Here is a 21007-nt window from a genome sequence, read left to right as displayed (position 1 = left end):
AGCTTTTAAGGATCTTTTTAATGGCTTCAGGAGTCTTAGGCTGAACTAAACTAAAACTAGTTTGATCTCTTTAGCTATACTAAGAGTTAATTGAAGGCAAAGAGCAGAATTTTACCCCTTCAAATATGCCCCCTTTTCTTGTTCAGCTTATTTAGGTGTTTATTTAAATAAATGAACAGTTAAGACATTTATATGAGCATGTTGCAGAAACTTTGGAATATTTAATAAAATACTTAACATAAGGAAAAGCATAACAAAGGAAATGGAAATTTTACCAAGTTGTGAGAACCATGATTAAAGTCTGTCATGCCTGTTCTTCCAATCTTATTATTTTGTGCACACAGACACAGTTAAACAAGGGTTTTGTTGTACATGCAGTTTGTTAGCCTGCTTTGACAACTCTTATATTTCCTTGTTGAATAAAATATCCTTTTGACAGATGATTTTTAATGACTACATAGTTTTCCATCTTTAAAATATATATGTTTCACTATAAAAAATAAACAACACACGCTGATTGACTCTGAGTTGTGGATGAAATGGAGTGGCTCAAACTTTGCTTTACTGGTTCTATATTTGAGGTATTAGAAGAAAAGTCAAGAAATGAGATGGGCAAACAGAAATCAAGAGGGTTGTCAGGGAACTTCCCTCGTGGTTCAGTGGCTAAGGCTCCATGCTCCTAATGCAAGGGTCCTGGGTTCAAACCCCAGTCAGGGAGTAAGTGAAATCGCTCAGTCATGTCTGACTCTTTGCGACCCCATGGACTGTGGCCTACCAGGCTTCTCCATCCATGGGATTCTCCAGGCAAGAATACTGGAGTGGGTTACCATTTCCTTCTCCAGGGGATCTTCCCGACCTAAGGATCGAACCTGGGTCTCCCGCATTGGAGGCAGACGCTTTAACCTCTGAGCCACCAGGAAAGATCCAGTCAGGGAACTAGATCCCAAATGCTGCAACTATTTTAAGATCTGGCGCAGCCAAATAAAAAATATTTTTAAAAAAAGAGGATTAGCTATCTGAAAATGTATGATGACATATGGCTACATTGCAGAGGTAATTCTGCATTGTCTATGATTGATTTTCATCTGATATAGTTCTCACTATATTACTAATAAAATTATAGAAATCAATATGGGTTTATTGACTTTAGAGAAAACAGAGATATAAAGCAAGGATCTATTAAATAATTTGAACCTCAAATTAGTCTTATTTTCTGTGCTAATAAAATCTGTAGAAAGGAACTGATGCATTTTTCAATTCAAGAGGAAGAAATCTCTGGGAAAAAATCATTTTATCATTCTTAAAAGAGAAAACAGCTTCAGAAAAGGCAAGGAATCGAACAATCATTTGACGTTGAATCCCACCTCTCTCTAACCCTTACTCACTAGAGTCTCAGCAACACCCAGGCACCAGGATTGATCCTATTGTCCAGAGGTTCAGTCCAGGTACAGGTGAGGGAGACTAAAAGAAGCCTGGGAGCAGGAACTCACTGGCTCAGCCCCTCTCTTACCCTTGTCCTATTCTGACTCTGACATTCTAGTAGCCCAATAAACAGTCCTTCACTATTTGCAATTTCCACTTTCACTTCAAGACCAATTCAACTCATAATTTGGTTTCATGCCTGATCAAACCAACAACCTGAGTTACTACCCTCGAGCCCCAGTCTTCTCATTCTTCCAACCCTATTACCTGCTGCATAAGTATCTCCTATAGTCTGCCCCCTCAGGCTGGGAGAGTCACCTGGGTCTTATGTTCAGTATGGACACTTTCCAAATCAGCCTCCACACCTTGCCTAAGTCTCTTTGGACACACAGAGGCCTTCCTCAACTCTCTATGTCCAAGATAGGCTCCAAATAGGCCCTCTGTTCTCCAAACCAACTCCTTCTCCCCCAGGCACAGTCTATAGAGTTGCCCTATTTCTGTCTACCCAAGACTTAATACTTTCTGAGAGTACTTTTTGAGTTTTCTATGCTCCCAGTAAAATTTAGATGAATGAATTACTTGCATTTGTTAGGGATTTCACTCCCTCCACCATGTACCCATGTTCCTATCATAACTGAGACCAAGGCTTTTGACGTGTATACAATGTGTGTTTCAATGTGTCCTGCAACTGCTCGCTTGGCTTTCATTAGGTATCAGTCATTAGTATGTAAGTTATTTCAAGAACGTGACCTCATGCTGTTAAATGAAAAACACAAGAATCACATACACATACACACATGTCATTCTCACCTATATATTAACGTGCATTAGTGACTATTGCCTGGGATTCATGATATATGCGGTGTCCATATAAAAATACGGAAACATTCTTTTAAGTATTCTATTGACTTTGGAGGCAGTAAATGGAGGCATGACAATAAATGTGATAAGCATAATCAGGGAACTAAACTTAAGAAACAGTTCACGGGAATTTCTTTTCTTTCATGTCTTTGTCAAATGACTCAATTCTATATATAATTTCCCACAATGGTTTCAAGAAAGAAACATTATCTGATGGTGAGAAATGATCCCTCTTCTTAAATGCCAGCTTTGTTGAAATAAAACAATTTTATTAAACTGTAAACAAAGTCTGTGTTCTCTTGGATTTTTACTTATTTTCCTCTTCGTGAAAATAAAAGGGGTGCCTATATACTCAAGTTAAACGATGAAAGACACGTGGAAGCAGAGCTATAGGTGTCCAGGTGAATTACACAATTTAAATGCAGTCAACCACTAGAAATACTGTTGACAATGGGCATGAGATCCTCATCTTATCAGTACATGTTTCTCTTTTACTATCAAGATATTTTTAACCAATCAGCTTGCTCAATTGACTAGACATTTCCCACCTGATTAACTTGAATAAAAATGTAGCAGAGGAACTTCAACAAGATATAATGATTTTATAGACATATGGACAAGACAGAAACAAATCCTTGATAGAAAGTAACTCATACAAAATAATATGACACCTGCAAAATTAGTGTGGCTGTTCCCAATTTAAAAAGGAAGCCAGTGAAACTCTCAATTTATTTGAATACTTTGGTACAGAATCAAGAATCAAATGTAAGAAAAAAATTATTTGGATGGATAAACAACACAGTCCTACTGTATAGCACAGGGAGATATTCAATATCCTGAGATAAATTATAATGGAAAAGAATATATATATTAAAATGTATATATATATATATATATACACACATATATATGTATAACTGAATCACTTTTCTGTACAGTGGAAATTAACATGACGTTGTAAATCAACTCTACTTCAATAAAAGAAAATCTACCCCAAAAAAAATTTTAGTTGGAAAATTAGTTGGAAAAATATCTCTTACATCCTTTATTCCATTTTGTTCCTAGATTTTTTGTAGTAAGATGCTTTGTTTTCTTTCTCATTAATTAAATATGCATATTCTTAAACAATGAAAAAATATTTAAGAAAATATTACTCTTTAACTTATTAATTATGAAATGAAGCTAACTATATGATAGATGAAGTCTTGAATAATTTGTGAGATTAAAAAAAACTTAAAGAAAAAAATGGTGACAAAAATATACACTAAAACCTAAATGGGTTTGGCTGTGATGTCTTTGAAAGAATAGTTTAAAAAATATCCTCAAGAAATGGTATAGTTAAGAATCTTTTAAGTGCTAAGAAGTATAACAAACAGATTAAGAAATACATATTCCAGGATCAACAACACAATTCCCTGAAGATTCTAGATAACTTTCTTTTGTTTACTCATCAAGGATTTCCTGCCATATGACAAAATAAAATTACCTGTTGTTAGGAATTCTAGTGTATTTTTTGAATAGACATGAAAAAAGAAAATTAAAGTTTGTTTTTTTAAAATGGGAGAAATATTATTATGAACAAATTCTCAGAGCTGCTCACCTCTTAAATCTATGATTCAAGCCAGAAATGTAAGTGATGATAGTGTTGTTCCCAAACTTGACTGCACTTTCAAAACAGTTAGTATAGTTAGGTCTTTGAAAAAGACAGGTAACTTTAATTGAAATAGAAGATAAGTATGTGGTCCACACATTCTGTCTCCATGCTTGACTAACAGCCTCTACTCCAATTACTTCTGCCTAATTCAGATTTCCCCTGTTCTCCAGGATTCAAGCAAGAAAGCTTTCTTTGGGTTTTGAAATACTCTTAATGAGTCTAACAAATCTTCATTTTTCAGAAGTCTTGCTGAAAGGTTAAAAAAAAAGACTATATTATCTTAAAATAAAAGATGAGTAAGTAAAGTCTCAAGTAACAAGAGTTATAGTTAGTGAGTCAGGAGATGCCACGGTCTTTTTTGATACTTGGCTCCCTTTCTGAAAAGTGGATTTTTTCTTTATTTGACAACATCTGAGAATTTTCTAGACAAATAAATAAATAAATAAAGTATATCTTTATCAGGGGTTGTCAGGCATTGCCAGAAAGACAGGGATGAATAGGCAGAGCTCAGAGAACTTTTAGGGCAGTGACGATACTAAGTATGATACTATAATGATGAACACATGTTTATACATTGTCCAAACCCATAGATAATATGTAACCGCAAGGATGAACCCTAATGTAAATTATGGACTTGCTCAGTCACTCAGTTGTGTATGACTCTTTGTGACCCCATGGACTGTGGCCCACGAGGCTCCTGTGTCCATGGGATTCTCCAGGCAAGAATACTGGAATGAGTTACCATTTCCTTTTCCGGGGAATCTGCCTGACCCAGGGACGGAACCCGGGTCTCCTGTGTCTCTTGCATTGGCAGGAGGGTTCTTTACCACTGAGTCACCCAAAAAGCCCCAAATTATTGACTTAGGATAACAATAATCTGTCACTGTAAGTTCATCAACTGTAACAAATGTACCATTCTGGCTGGGGGATGTTGGTAATGGGGGAGGAAATAGATGGGGAAACAGTGGAAAACAGTGTCAGGCTTTATTTTTCTGGGCTCCAAAATCACTACAGATGGTGACTGCAGCCATGAAATTAAAAGACGCTTACTCCTTGGAAGGAAAGTTATGACCAACCTAGATGGCATATTCAAAAGCAGAGACATTACTTTGCCAACAAAGGTCCGGCTAGTCAAGGCTATGATTTTTCCTGTGGTCATGTATGGATGTGAGAGTTGGACTGTGAAGAAGGCTGAGCGCCGAAGAATTGATGCTTTTGAACTGTGGTGTTGGAGAAGACTCTTGAGAGTCCCTTGGACTGCAAGGAGATCCAACCAGTCCATTCTGAAGGAGATCAGCCCTGGGATTTCTTTGGAAGGAATGATGCTAAAGCTGAAACTCCAGTCCTTTGGCCACCTCATGCGAAGAGTTGACTCATTGGAAAAGACTTTGATGCTGGGAGGGATTGGGGGCAGGAGGAGAAGAGGATGACAGAGGATGAGATGGCTGGATGGCACCACTGACTCGATGGACGTGAGTCTCAGTGAACTCCGGGAGTTGGTGATGACAGGGAGGCCTGACGTGCTGTGATTCATGGGGTCGCAAAGAGTCAGACACAACTGAGCAACTGATCTGATCTGATCTGATACATGTGTAGGGGCAGGGGAGTACCTAGGAAACCTCTATATCTTCTGTCCAAATTTGGTGTGAACTGCAAACTGTTCAAAAAATAAAACCTATTAGAAAGAGAAAGAAAACAAAACCAAAAAAATTATGATTGTTTTCTCAATAAGTTATGCTTCAAATTATAATATTTTGAGTGAAGGATGTAAATTTGAAACATTTCATTATATAATAAAAATATATTCTCCTAAAATAATTGGAACTTCAAATCACTACAAACTACTACAGATAGTGGAAATATGTGTTTCAACTTGCCCATAACTTCATAAAATATATATGTATTAATATTCAATGATTTGAATATTAACATACATCTGGTGAAATTTCATACAAATAAATGTAAAAATATTAGAAACCTTTCAAAGTACTTCAGGACAATGAAAGAAGAAGAAAAGTCTCTCTAAATAGTTCATAGGAACCATATTCTTACCCCCTTTAAATGCCATTTTGCAACTAATTCCCTAATAGCACTTTGCAGTCATACCCAATTCCGGTTCCTACTCACTAGCTAAGTAGTGGACCAGCCTCAGAGTATGCATTTTTTTTTAAACCACTGCTACATAAGCAAAAATTGCTTTTATTGAAGTGTAGTTGATTTACAGTGTTGTAGGGGTGCACATTTTTAATTCATCCTTTGACAAATTTACAAATTTCTACATGTGATAGATTCTTAGGGTTGCTTAAGCAAGTTAAAGCTTTGAATTAAAATAAAATTCTCAAAGTCAAGGATCTCTCCACAATATCAAGACAGAAGAGCAAGGGAATATTTTTGAGTAAGTGAGACCAAAAGGGGAGCACAGACCTTGTAAATGTCATAAAGAAGGACAAAGGAAAACTCTACATGAGCCCAGTTAACAGCCCAAGGAGTGAGTAATTAGACATATGGATTTTGAGACATGATTTGCAACAAACTTCAGTCACTGTATTAGAATGAGTGTTAGGCAAAGGACTTCTGGCCAGCAGTCTGATTGTGTCTGATTGACAGACACAAACCCATCACCTGTGAAGTCCTCAATCCTTGGGTCATAAGCTGACCTGCTCCATAGCTCAGATTCTTCACTTATAAACTGGGGAAAATAACACTTACCTTATAGAATGATTTTTTTTTTTACAGAATAATATTCATGAAATGTTAGAAAATATATTATGATATAAGTAACAATGATATCAGTAACATACCTAAAGTTGTAAACTATATGTACAAAAGGCTTATTACATTTATAGCTATAAATAAATAAGAATTTCTTACCAAGGATGAATTCCAACTGTGGTTCATTTGGAGTCTTCTGAATGCCTATGAATAATAGGCACAAATTCAGATTGACTATATTTAACTCATCAAAATCAAGTGAACATATATAACTCTCTCCCTGCCCACAATGTATAAACACGTTATTTGGCAGAACAAATAAACTCAGTTGATCATCCAGACGTATATAACAAGTCAATTCTCAGGGCAGGATGTAATATTTATAGCAAAACTAGATATGGCTAAAGATGTGATTGCTCTATTTAGTTCCATGGTTATAAAACAGAAATATTGTTTCCGTAAGGCATGAAAAATGCAAAACATATTTTTCAACTGTTTCTGTTTCTTTTGTATATATGTCGACAGAGATGGAAGCTTCACAAAGGATGACCTCATCCAAGTCTTCTCTGAAGCAGATTTCTCTTTCACACCACCTCGACCTTGTGCTAATAGTAAATAATTAAAGAGCGATTTCTAGTTAGGTTACTCAGGACATGATGACAGTAGTTATTCTGCCAATTTATTGATAGCTCAAATCAGTATTCTATTAAATGTTCTTTCCTTTTTTGGCAGTTAAAAAAAATCTATTAACATGGCTAACTGATTTAAGATGAAGTGGGAGGGAAAGTAAGTTTGAGAACAAAGGTAAGGAAATGGGAACATTTAATGGTTAGAAGATAGAAAGGTAAGGCTGTGGCAAGTAATAAAATGGTAGATGGATTCGTTAAGACCACAGTCTGTTTCAGAGCTTCCCAAACAAGAGTGGCTGACTGGGGATATAGCCTTTTTTTTTTTTTTTCAGTATCATCAAATGAAATATAATCTATAAAAATAATGAATCAGTATGTTGTACACCTTCACCTAATATAATATGGTAAGTCAATTATACTTCAATAAAAAAGAAAAACAGAAATAGAGATTATAAAAAATATAAAACCAAATAAAACTACAAAAAGTAAGCACAACAACAACAAAAATAAAGAGTGACTGAGGATTGGGATGTCATTTGTCACCACTCATGGGTGACCAAGAAATAAAAGAGTATTATAAAAATCTTCTCCTTGTTTATCTTTATTGGTGCACTCATCAGATAAAACTTATATGTATTAGCATTTAGTCATGAATATACTGTGTCCGCTACAGACTGGCACTTGCTATCCACCTCTGCAAGGATTAAATCATGAGCTGCTGCAGCTGCTGACCTTCAGTATCCCCTGAAAGGAATTTAGGGTGGAGATCATAAATGAGGCACTCTGTGACTTGCGGAAAACAACAACAACAAAATGGCAGAACAGGTTTTCAGACAGATATTTTCAGGAGACAATTTTATAAGCCCAATTCTTGCATCTCCTCATATCTAGAAAAGCACTAAAATCCTTCATGGTGACATCTGCTCCTTATAACTAGCAGTGACCTTCATGAGAATAGCAGAAACCTTCTGCAGAAATATGTGCTTGATTGCATGTACTCCTCTTTCACCAAAGTCACATGTACACTGACCTTTCCCCCTGCTTCTTTGGAGCAGTTCCTAAGAGCTATCTGAAATGCTGTCTCCCGGGCTATAGTTTTCATTTTGCCCCAATAAAACATAACTCATAACTCTTATGTTGTGTATTATTTTTTCAGTCAACAACTGTTAGAACCATCTCTTTGTATAAAACCCATCTGTTTTTTATATACAGAGTTCATATTTTTTGCATTTATGTTTACTTTTATTTCCTACTGACATTTAACAATTTTAGACTTTCTAAGAGGGGTTAGATTGACAATTATTAGGTAGGTCTTTGTTAATTTCAAATACTGTAGTTATTTTTTTAAAGGCTATTAACAATTCTGCTATAAGCTCTGACAATCAAATTACTCAAATAAACTCATCCAACCAGTATCATTTTCTCAAGATTATTTTTATAATGTAAATGAAATATGAGAGGTTAGGCATATGTTTACCAGGGCTAAATAACTGGATAAGAATTTTTTGAATAAAACACAACACATGGCTGATTCATGTCAATGTATGGCAAAACCACTACAATATTGTAAAGTAATTAGCTTTCAATTAAAATAAATAAATTTTTTTAAAAGTTTATGCTAAACAATCTAACCCAAACTCTAGAATGTTAAGCATGAGAGGAAACATATAATTCTTCCAATGATTTGAATTACTGGAGTAGCACAAAAAGCAACGTTCATGTTCAAATGCTAATCCTGGCCAAATAGCCAAGCTTGCTTGCTCTATTGATGTGACTTAGGTATGGCAGCAACCGCTAAGCAGCTAGTGTAATCATTGTGCCCTAATGTTCTCAACTGAAGAGTCTTTGGTTTTAAAGAGAAAATTTCTAGGTTTCAAAAAATAATTCCACATGAGAGTAGAAATATATTCAATAGAAAGTGTGCAACAACAGCCTCCTAAATGGTGTCTCGGACCCTCTCTGTGCCTCCACAATTAGGTCTCCATCAACATCCAGAGTGATTTTTTCAAAATTCGAGTACTGTCTTAGTTTTCCAATTGATCTTCAAATAAAGATCAAAATCCTTAACAAAAAGAAACTATACACTGTTCTTAATACACATTCAAGAACAATGGTTCTATTTGACATTGAACCATTTCATAGACTATCATCTACCTCACCCAGGATAAAAGAGGAGAGACGTATCATAGACTTAGAACACTGAAATAATAGTGCAAAGGAACAAAGTTATTTAATTTGGGAACAAAGTTATTTAATTTTATACTCACTTGTGAACTGAAAGTCCCCGGTGTCATTCGCCTGGGGGGTAGGCAGAAAGTTCTGGCCTTCTTCTGATGCTCCTTCCTCTTTGATTTCCATGATCAATCTTCACAGTTCCTTAAATCTCCCCAATGTCTGTGCCCAAATGCCACGGCCAAAGATTCTTGGTTTAATATAGGTGTATTTTCAGCTAAAGTCCTGATATTCCCACTCTGAAATTCTGCATTTAGGAAACAGCAAAAGGAAAAGTCTCAGTTACTTCCAAGTTCAGTATAAAGCTAAAAACTCAAGGTAGTTAGAGCCTACAGATACCTTCGTATGAACTTCCTTCCCGCCTCTCCCACTTTTATTTTCAGAATCTATCCACACAGTTAATGTATCATAAACTCTGGGTTAAATGGGTATTCTCTATGTAACCATTTTACTGTCATATGAGATACTTCTAAATCCTGAGAGGTATATTATTTCTCTTCTAATTCATTTTGTAAAGTAGCACATAGCTATAGGAGCTGCTAAATTAATATGTACCTAATTTAGCAGCAAGAGCAGACAGCATCTTGACAAAGCATTAGGATGTTCAGCCAAGATGTATCTTACTATCATTCCTTCCATTAGAACTGCCCTTTATGCTTATCTCTCTACCCACTTTTGTTACAACACTATTCATGAGCACATTAAGACCATTTGGCACAACACTCTTCTTCCAAGATGAGCTAACAGGTTGTTCAGGGAAGTTCCAACTTCATCATTATCCATAGTTTCTTGCTTCTCTGCCTGATCAAAGTTTAAATGTTTAATGATTGGGATATATGGTGAAAAGAATGAATATTAATTCTAAAAAGCTAAAGTTCCAGGGCAAATGAAAGGAACAGCAAAATGATGAAAATTAGCATGGGGAAAGAAAGCCTCCAAAAGTTTAATACCCTGTTACACAGACAGACTCAAACAGAATTAAAGTCATTTTGATTTTTAGTATGTTATTCATGACCAAGAATGAATTAGGAAAAAAAAAAAAATCAATGTTGTTTTTATTCAAGTTACCACCTGAATTAAAATGTATAAAAATCTTTAAACATCTACCCAATGCTATTTCATGAGATAGCAGCAATGGAGTTTGGTTTGGAATACTGATTTGGTTTCCAGCTTCACAAGTTCATAAACTCACTCTTTGTTGTTTTTAACAAAGCAACTTCATTTATAATTCAGCTCTAGTGTTTAAATGTCATCTGGCAAAAATTAAATCCAGAGAGCATCTTGAATCTTTAGAACATATTACAATAAGTTTGCAGATAAATACACATTGGCTTCTAAGGATATAACTAGGAATACTTGCTGGGGGTAAAAGGCTATAGTACTATCAATAAGACCAAATCCATTAATTTGGTAATTATATGTTTTATTGAGTTATAGTTGATGTACAATATTACATAAATTACAGGCATACGACATAGTGATTCACAATGTTTAAGGTTATACTGCATCTATAGTTACTATAAAATATTGGCTATTATATTCCCTGTGAGGTACTATATATCCTTGTAGCTTATTTTATACATAATAGTTTGTGTCCCTTAATTCCCTACCCCTATATTGGAAACAAAAGCAAAAATAAATGGAACCTAATTGAACTTAAAGGAAACCATCAACAGGATGAAAAGACAGCTTACCGAATGGGAGAAAACATTTGCAAATGATATGACTGATAAGGGGTTAATATCCAAAATATATAAAGAGCTCATACAACTTAACGTCACAAACAACCCAATTAAAAAATGGACAGAGATCTGAATACACACTCTTTCCAAAGAGGAGATGCAGACGTGCCAACAGGCACATGAAACTATGCCAAGCATCACTGATCATTAAAGAAAAGCAAATCAAAACCACAGTGACCGATTGCCTCATACCAGTCAGAACGGCTGTCATCAAAAAGAACACAAACAAATGTTGGAGAGGACGTGGAGAAAAGGGAACCTTCATATGCTGTTTGTAGGAATGTAAACTGGTGCAGCCACTGTGGAAAATCATAAACATATATATATACACACATATTTATATAATTTTGCCATTTGAAACAACACGGATGAACTTGGAGGGTACTTTGCGAAATGAAATGCCAGACAGAAGAAAACAAATACTGTATGATATTACTTGAATGTTAAGTCTAAAAAATACAACCAACTAGTGAATATAATAATAAAAAAAAAGGAAGCAAACTCACAGACACAGAAAACAAATTAGTAGTTTCCAGTGTGAGAGGGAATGGGGGAGGGGTAATATAGGGGTAGAAAATTATATTTTAAATTAAGATAATATTTTCTTGTTGGATTATTTAAATTGAGATATCTTTTTAATATATAAATAGGAAAGGCGCATACTTATTGTACCACATTCTTTCAAGAACCTATGACAAATGCAGTAGCATCAGTGGGATGCATTAGCATTCATATCTGTGGAAGGGCGCCATGTATGTGGGACTCAGATACACGGATTTTGTAAACTTTACTACACACTTTGACCAAAGACTCAATCCCTAATCCTGATCAGTCATTTTAAAAATTGTAAAGGAGATCTAAATAAGGCAATAAGGATGAATCCTAGCAAAATAATAACCCGGTACCCAATGACAAGTGATTAACAAATGTCAACTCTGTGTGTGGGTTGTGTGCACTTGTGTAATTTGAGGGTGAGTAGAGCTAAGAGTCGGACACGACTGAGCAACTTCACTTTCACTTTTCACTTCCATGCATTGGAGAAGGAAATGGCAACCTGCTCCAGTGTTCTTGCCTGGAGAATCCCAGGGACGGGGGAGCCTGATGGCTGCCGTCTATGGGGTCGCACAGAGTCGGACACGACTGAAGTGACTTAGCAGCAGCAGCAGAGAGGACTAAAGTAAGATGCCCACAAAGACCCACTAACATAGTCTCATTTTAAGCACGCCCTTTCAAAACTGAAAAATGAACTCAATTTTAGAGAGTATGGAGCCAGACCTATGAAACAAAGCTTATTTGACAACCTCTTATGATTCTATTCATTTCCATTCTATCTTTGCTGCACTTGAGGACACATTTCAGGTGTGATAGTTATTAGCAAGGCACAGACCTCAGAAGGAATCAGCTACTGTACTGGCAAAGTAAAAACCAAGCATTTCCAGCTGATAAATATAGCCTTTACCTAGGGTTATGGTTAGGGGCAGTAGTTCCTTTTCTGTGTCTGTTTGGAAACTTTTTGGTTTGGAGATCATGCATAAAAATAGACTGAGGTTTTTACATACCACACAGAAGTTTAAAACAGCCAGAGACTAAACAATTCTTAAAGCAGAAAGAAACCACATTAAGTATACCTTAAGCAGAAGAATAACACACTTATATTTGATTTTTAGAAAGCTTTTGTTGATGTTTTTTAGTAGCTAAGTCCTGTCCCACTCTTTTGTGACTTTATGGACTATAGCCTGCCAGGCTCCTCCGTCCATGGGATTTCCCAATAGTGGAATGCGTTGCCATTTCCTTCTCTAGGGCATCTTCCCAACCCAAGGATCAAACCTGCATCTCCTGCATTGGTAGGTGGGTTCTTTACCACTGATCCACAAGGGAAGCCCCTTTAGAAAGTTTATTGAAAGTCAAAGAGGAAAATATACTAGAATGTGACAACTCAGTAAGGAAATCAACCTGTTTGGAGGCAATCCTAATATTCTAGAAAAATGAAATAATAAAAAGAATTCATGCCAACATAGAAGCAGATAACTAGAGAAGAAAATTGGATCCAAACCAATTAGAATCTGGATTCAAATCAATTACTAAATAGAATTACTTAGACTTGGTGATGGAATTAGATGTGATGTCAGAGTTGAGATAAAGGAAGACAGAAATTTCACATGGGACCCAGTCTAGTTTGGACTATGAAGCTATCTGTAGAATACAGTAAGTCCCCTCCATGTGAACCTTCAAGCTGTGAACTCTCAAAGATGCACACGTGCGTTCCATCAACATCAGATGGGAATGAGACTGCAGCTTGCCCTCTACTTCCTACTGCTGATGACCCTTCAGGTCAACCATCTCCCACCTCCTCTCCCTCCTCCACTCAGTAACTCTTCTTGCCTGTTCACTCCATGTCAGCCCCTGTATGCCAGTTGTTGTGCTATACTACTCTACTTTTTAAGGTACTGTACTGTAAGATTTAAAATGTTTTCCTTTTTTGTGTATGTTTGTTTTCTATGTATTATGTGTGAAAAGTATTATAAACCTATTACAGTATAGTACTATACAGCCGATTGTGTTAGTTGGGTACCTAGGCTAACTTTGTCGGACTTACGAACATGCTGTTGGAAAGGAACTCATTCATATGTGGGGAACTTGAAGAAGGAATTGCAGTCAAAGATGATGAGTTTGATTTTAAACATGTTGTTTCTGAGATGCCTTAAGATATTCAGAAAGCGATTGAACACATGGGTCTAGATCACGGGAAAGATATTAAGGCTCTTAAAATATATTTTTGGTCAATTATTGTTGACTAATGGTTGAAGTCAAAGGGATGCATAAAGTCACAGAAAGCAAGGGCATGCAGTGAGAAGAAGGATGACTGAGGACTCAACCTTAAGGCACAGAACTGTTTCAGAGAGCAAGAAGAGACGTCACCTGGGAAAGGGACCAGCAATGATGGGGAGAGCAGAGAGGAGTGACCAAGGGTAACGACATCATTGTTTCTCAGATAAATAGTGCCACTGGGTTAAAAGGTGACTTCACTTTTTTTTAAGAACGGGGACACGTGTGCATATTTAAATACTGAAAGGACATAACCAAAGGAATAAAGAGGAATTAAATATTAAGAAGAAAGGAGATGATTGATGGGGCAAGGAAAATCTGGATGCTAGTACCTGCTGTAATGAAAGGAGGGGTAAATAGAAAATTAGATATGATCTGACACATAAGGGAGAGAAACTTAAGGATATTCACCCCATGGCTTCAGCATTTTTTTTTTTCAAGAAAAGGACATATTTGTGAACTCTGGGTAAGTAAAGATGTCTCAACCTCACTTCAAAAGCACAGTTCATAAAGAAAAATGTTAATAAATTTGACTACATTAGAAGAAATATGTTCTGTAAGCAAAAGATACCATATACAGTGTGAGATAATTTATATACTAGGAAAATACATTTGGAACACAGAAGTTTTCCATTTCTGCTTACATGAGGACGGAAAGACTATTACTCCTACCAGAAACTCAAGAAAAAGCTGAATAGTATATAAAAATCCTAACTTTTCCTTAAGTAAGCAGAGAGCTGAGGTCTCAAAGCAACCAACCAGCCTGAGCTCTTAGAAAAGATAAATTCCTCCAGAGAGCAGAGCTGTCTTTCACCAGAAGAAGGGATGTCAGGCTCCAAACAAGTTTGAAATGGAAATTCAATCAAAATATTTAATGACTTACTAAAGGTCAGGGTAGGTTACCATGAGCATATATAGGTACTGACAGCCACAAACTCAAAGGTAGTTTGTATCCATCAACAGATGCTTTTCTTCATGAACCTCACCAGACGCTCATGAGAAAGACTGGGAGCAGAACAGGATATGAAGAAAGCGTCCTTGATAATGCAGGACTGTGGGAGGCAAGCAGCAGAAAAAACACAGCACATCACTAGGACCTGCCTCTCTCCAGAACAAAACTGGCCAACACTGTTGCCATCAGGGCACAGGTGAAAACTCATTGCGATGAGGGGATGGAAACGAGAGAGGAGGGAGGAAAGTTTCCTGAGATTGTTTCATTACAGATCCTCTATTTCTAAGAGAAGGAAAGAATCGCTGAGAAAGCCCTATCCATAAGGCCCAAGAGCTCAAGACAGCAACAATATAAACAGTCAGGAGAAAAGCAAATAAGCGATCAAGAAAACCAGACTCATATGATGTGGAAGTTGGAATTATCAGAAAGAGAATACACTAAAAACCGTGATGGAGGGGAAGGAGGTGGGAGGGGGGTTCCAGATTGGGAACACGTGTACACCCGTGGCAGATTCATATTGATGTATGGCAAAACCAATACAATATTGTAAAGTAATTAGCCTCTACTTAAAATAAATACATTTAAATTTAAAAAAAAACTGTAATGGAAAAGGTAGACAACCTGCATGAGCAGATGGATATTTTTAGCAGAAACTATTGGAAAGAATCAAATGGAAATGCTAGGAATGTAAAAGAAAAAAATATTTACAGACATCAGAACCCTGATCTAGGAAGCTCAGAAAGCACCAAGCAGAAGAGTCACATATACACAACCCCCCCACCAATAATCAAACAAGCAAAAAAAAAAACCAAAAACTTGTACATATATCATATTCAAACTACTATAAACCAAAGTTAAGGAAAAAATTTTTAAGGTAACCAGAGCAAAAAAGGCAAAGTACATATAGAATGACAGAAATAAGAAAACATTTTGGACTGCTTAGGACCTATGTAAGTGACATATTTAAAGTTCTGAAAGAAGAAAAACTATCAGACGAAAATTCTATACAAAGTAAAAATAACCTATAAAAATTCAGAGAGACAAAGACTTTTGCCCAGACAAATAGAAAGTGACAAATTCATTACAAGCAGACCTGCACAGCAAGAAATACTAAAGGAAGTTATTCAAGCATGACATAACAGAGAAATATCTGGATCTGCAAAAGAAAAGAAGAGCACTACAAATAGTATAAAGGAAAATAAATGTTAATTTCATTTTTTCTTACTTTGAGTAACTATAAAAGATAATTTCCCAAAGCAGAGGTTGGCATAATTTTCCTGTTAAGGACAGACAGTAAATATTTTAGGCTTTTGGAGTCACGGAGTCTCTGTCAGAGTCACTCAACTCTGATGCTACAGTGTGAAAGCAAATACTGAAAATACATAAACAGGTAGGCCTGGCCATGTGACACTAATATTTTATTTGCAAAACTAATTGGTATTCAGAGTTTGTTTGACGTGCAGACTAGTATCTACCAAACACTGGTCTAAAGCACAATTAGTAGCAACGTATTGTATGCTTCTAGCATATGTAAAAAATAACATCAGTAGCAAGATGATGAGAGTGAAGAACAGGGAGTTATTATTGCTTTTACACTAAAATGATAGGCTTCTCTGGTCACTCAGATGGTAAAGAATCTGCCTGCAATGGAGGAGATCAGCATTCGACCCCTGGGTCGGGAAGATCCCCTGGAGAAGGGGATGGCTACCCGCTCCAGTATTCTTGCCGGGAGAATCCCCACGGACCGAGGAGCCTGGTGGGCTACTGTCCATAGCCTTGCAAAGAGGTGGACATGACTGAGTGACTTTCACTTTCATTTTCATGCTAAAATGATAGTATACAATTATATCACTAAATTATGTGAAAGTAGACTATTTGCTCTTAATCCAACCACATCAATAATTACATTAAATGCAAACAATCCACAGACACAGATACTTCAATTAAAAGAGTGAGACTATCAGCTTGGATAAAAAAGTAAGTCCTGACTATATGCTTCATGCTCTTCTATGCTTAGTTGCTCAGTTGTGTCCGACTCTTTATGACCCCACAGACTGTAACACAGCAGGCTCCTCTGTCTGTGGAGATTCTCCAGACGAGTATCCTGGAGTTGGTTGCATGCCTTCCTCCAGGGGATCTTCCCAACCCAGGGATCAATCCTGGGTCTCCTGCATTGCAGGCAGATTCTTTACCAGCTGAGCTACCCGGGATGCCCTTCATAGTTATATTTATGCTTCATATAAATATGAAATTTATATATTTTTCCAGTAGTCATGTATAGATGTGAGAGTTGGACTATAAAGAAAGCTGAGCACTGAAGAAGTGATGCTTTTGAGCTGTGGTGTTGGAGAAGACTCCTGAGAGTCTCTTGGACTGCAAGGAGATCCAACCAGTCCATCCTAAAGGAAATCAGTCCTGAATAGTCATTGGAAGGACTTACACTGAAGCTGAAACTCCAATACTTTGGCCACTTGATGCAAAGAGCTGACTCATCTGAAAAGACCCGGATGCTGAGAAAGATTGAGGGTGGGAGGGGAAGCGGACAACAGAGGATGAGATGGTTGGATGGCATCACAGACTCAAGGAACATTAGTTTGAATAAACTCTGAGAGTTGGTGATGGATAGGGAGGCTTGGCGTGCTGCAGTCCATGGGGTCACAAAGACTGAGCGACTGAACTGAACTGAAAATGAAATATATGCTTCATAGTTATATTTAAATAGAATGACATACATAGGTTCAAGTAAAAGGATCAAAAAATATAAACCATGCAAACATTAATCAAAAGAAAACTGGAGTGACTATATTAATATAATTAAAATAGATTTCACATCAAGCAATATCAAAAGGTACATAACACACATGTGCCTAACAGCAAAGCTTCATAATACATGAAGCAAAAACTTAACTAAAAGGAGAAACAGACAAATCTTCAATGATATGCTTGGAGATATCAACATCCCTCTCTCAGTAATGGACAGAAGAAGTAAACATAAATCAGTGAGGATACAGTAGACTTAATCACACCGCCAACAGCTTGACCTAATTGACATTTATAATACAATGAATTCAACAGCAACCGAATATACGTATGTATTTCAAAGTATATATGGAATATTCACTAAGATTATATCCTAGATCATAAAACAAACCTTAACAAATTGAAGAGAATTGCAATAAAAACAAGTGTGTGTATATAAATCACACTCACACTCATTAGAATCAGAATGAAATTACTACAGTACATATCAAAATATGTTGAAGGGAAATTTAGAGTATTAAATGCTTATAATATAAAAAATGATCTCAAATCAGTGATCTAAGTTTTCCCTTACAACTAGAAAAGGAGCAAATAAAACCTAAAACAAGTAGAAAAAGGAAATAATGTGTTCGATTAAGGTAACCAATAAAGATTTAGTTTCCAGAATATTTTAAGAATGTTAGAAAAACAAACCCAAGAGAAAACACTAGCAAAACATATAAATAAGTAACTCAAAAATATTAAACACAAATTGCCAAGAAACATATTAAGAGATTTTGAACTTTGCTAGTTATCATGGATGGAGAAGGAAATGGCAACCCACTCCAGTGTTCTTGCCTGGAGAATCCCAGGGACGGGGGAGCCTGGTGGGCTGCCATCTATGGGGTTGCATAGAGTCAGACATGACTGAAGTGACTTAGCAGCAGCAGCAGTTATCATGGAAAGGCAGACTAAAAGTACATAACCATTAATAAGTAAAAATTTTGAAATCTCAAAACCTCAAATATTAATGAGGATTTGGAACAACAGAAACTTTCATGCACTGAAGCTGTTCCAATCATAATGGAAAATAATTTGGTAATACTAGTAAAGTTGAAAAGCAATTCTACTTCGAAGCATACATTTGAGAAAAATTTAAACAAATGCATACCAGAAGACAGTTGAAAGGATGTTTACAATGAATCAACTACTAATAAATATTGAAATAGGCCCGTCAATAAGAAACTAGAAAAATATAATGTGGTCTATTCATCCTATATAGGATGAATTTTCATTTCAAGTATCAACACTGATTAACTTCACAAAGCACAGAGAAAAGAGAAAGAGTGAAAAGGACCATCAGACAGAGAGAGACAGAGAAAGAAAGACAATGGCACTTATAGAAAATTTTAAAACATATAAAATAATATTCCAGTTCTGCATTGCACAGGGGTCCATACACATCATAAGTACAATCATAGAGAAATGTACAATAAACATTAAAAGAAAATTGTTATGATATTTGGGAGGAAGGGTGTGTGAGATGTGATCAGGAGGAGGATCGAGGGGTCTTCAACTCTACTGAGAAAGTTTGATTTACTAAACTGGGTAAGGACTTGCCTGGTGGTCCAGCAGTTAAGACCATGCTTACAATGTAGGGGGCACAGGTTCGATCCCTGGTCAAGGAACTAAGAATCCACATGGCATGTGGCACAGCCAAGAAATTTTTTTAAAAAAAGAACTCTCATGTAAAAAATAAAACTGGGTAACAGGTATAAAACATCTACTATATTTTTCTTTGTGACTTTGGTATGTCATAAATACTCATGAATTTCACTAAATTATGTTCATGTGTTGAGAGGAAATAGGAGGAACACAGAGCTTTGAGAAGAGTGATGGAATCTTGTGCTGGTCTTTCCAAGCAGTGGGCGAGGAACAAGTAGGTGGGACAGTATGGGTCCATCTGAGCCTGGAGACACAGGTTCATGGAGACCTCCGTATAACTGTGTGACTTTCTCCAGCAGAGCTCATCAGCCTGGCGAAGAAGGACAGTTTAGTTGACATAGTGTTGGGGTTCTGTCTACAGGTGCAGTGAGAGAAGGGTATAATACTAACGTGGCTGAAAGGTTTCTAGGCTGGATTGGGACGTCATTAAGGGGAAAGATGTGACGTAGTGGAAGCTGAGAGAAGAATTTAGTCCTAAGTGATAAGTCCAGGGAACTTTTATGGGATAAATGGGTAGACAAAACAGGGTGGTGTTTGTGGTCACTAGCGTCCATAAGACAAAGAATTGGTACCAGGAAGGATGTTAGGTGGAGTTATTCCCATGGTCGTTGCAATGGCCCAAGAGAATATATGGGCCAAGAGAAGACCTTGTGTCTGGTAGAAAAGTATAAAGAGAACCAGAGTTTGGCCAATGAACAGGATCAACAGGGGTGGAGGTGTGGCAGAGCAAGGCATAACAGCTTAGGAGGGCTCTTGTAACACCTGGAAAACAGTAACCCTGCCTCCAGGCTCTGTATATGTGGCTGGTCTTCATTACAATAAGCAGCAAGGTAGCAGAAAACTGCAGAAAAGCAGGTCCCCATTACGACAAAGAGACAAAATATTTTCTCAAGAGGTAGAAGGCAGGTGGGACTATTTTTCATAGGAAAAAAAAAAAAAAGACTCCAAAGACCTTATGTAATTTTCAAAAGTGAGAGGATCCAAGGAAGATTGAGTCATAGCCAACTAAGCTCATGGCAAAATGGGAGTGAAATAGTGGGCCAGGATACTTGACAAGAGGCTCTTGTGGTTTAGGATGTATCCCAGGATGACATGGGTGTGAGACATCGTACCACAGGCTGTTCTTTGTTTCTGACTGAACCTCTGGTTAAAGATGCTTCTTGGCCTGTTCAGGCTGAAGTCCAGAAGAAGAGTACTTGGAGGCTTGATGACACTATATATCTGCCATTTTCATTTAGGTTTACAAACAGTGCTTTGATGTGATATGTCAAATGAATTATTATTTTCCAACCATCTCAAAAAAAAAATACTAGAATAGCAAATTTCTGTTATGTTAATGGAGTGTAGCCTAGGTGGTGCTAGTGGTAAAGAACATGTTTGCAATGCAGGAGACATGGGTTCCATCTTATAGAAGGAATGGGCTACCCACTCCAGTATTCTTGCCTGGAGAATTTGATGGACAGAGGAGCCTGGAAGGCTACAGTCCATGGGGTCACAAAGAGTTGGACACAAC

The 21007-nt window shown here is 36.8% G+C and overlaps 1 protein-coding gene across 4 annotated transcripts in view; it reads right to left on the bottom strand.

Moving 5' to 3' along the window:
* INPP4B (inositol polyphosphate-4-phosphatase type II B) overlaps positions 1-21007 on the bottom strand; it is a 455375-nt gene that overhangs the window by 418944 nt on the left and 15424 nt on the right. For all 4 annotated transcript variants that reach the window (XM_024977565.2, XM_059876249.1, XM_024977564.2 and 1 more), the window contains exons 2-3: positions 9546-9757; positions 6809-6853 (exon numbers count right to left, since the gene is read on the bottom strand). In XM_024977565.2, coding sequence (XP_024833333.1) covers positions 6809-6853; positions 9546-9636 — 136 coding nt within the window. In that variant the 5' untranslated portion in view covers positions 9637-9757. The remainder of the gene's footprint in view (positions 1-6808; positions 6854-9545; positions 9758-21007) is intronic.

Source organism: Bos taurus, chromosome 17, assembly GCF_002263795.3.
Source record: "Bos taurus isolate L1 Dominette 01449 registration number 42190680 breed Hereford chromosome 17, ARS-UCD2.0, whole genome shotgun sequence".
Classification (NCBI taxonomy): Eukaryota; Metazoa; Chordata; class Mammalia; order Artiodactyla; family Bovidae; genus Bos; species Bos taurus.
This window is presented reverse-complemented; position numbering and strand designations above follow the sequence as displayed.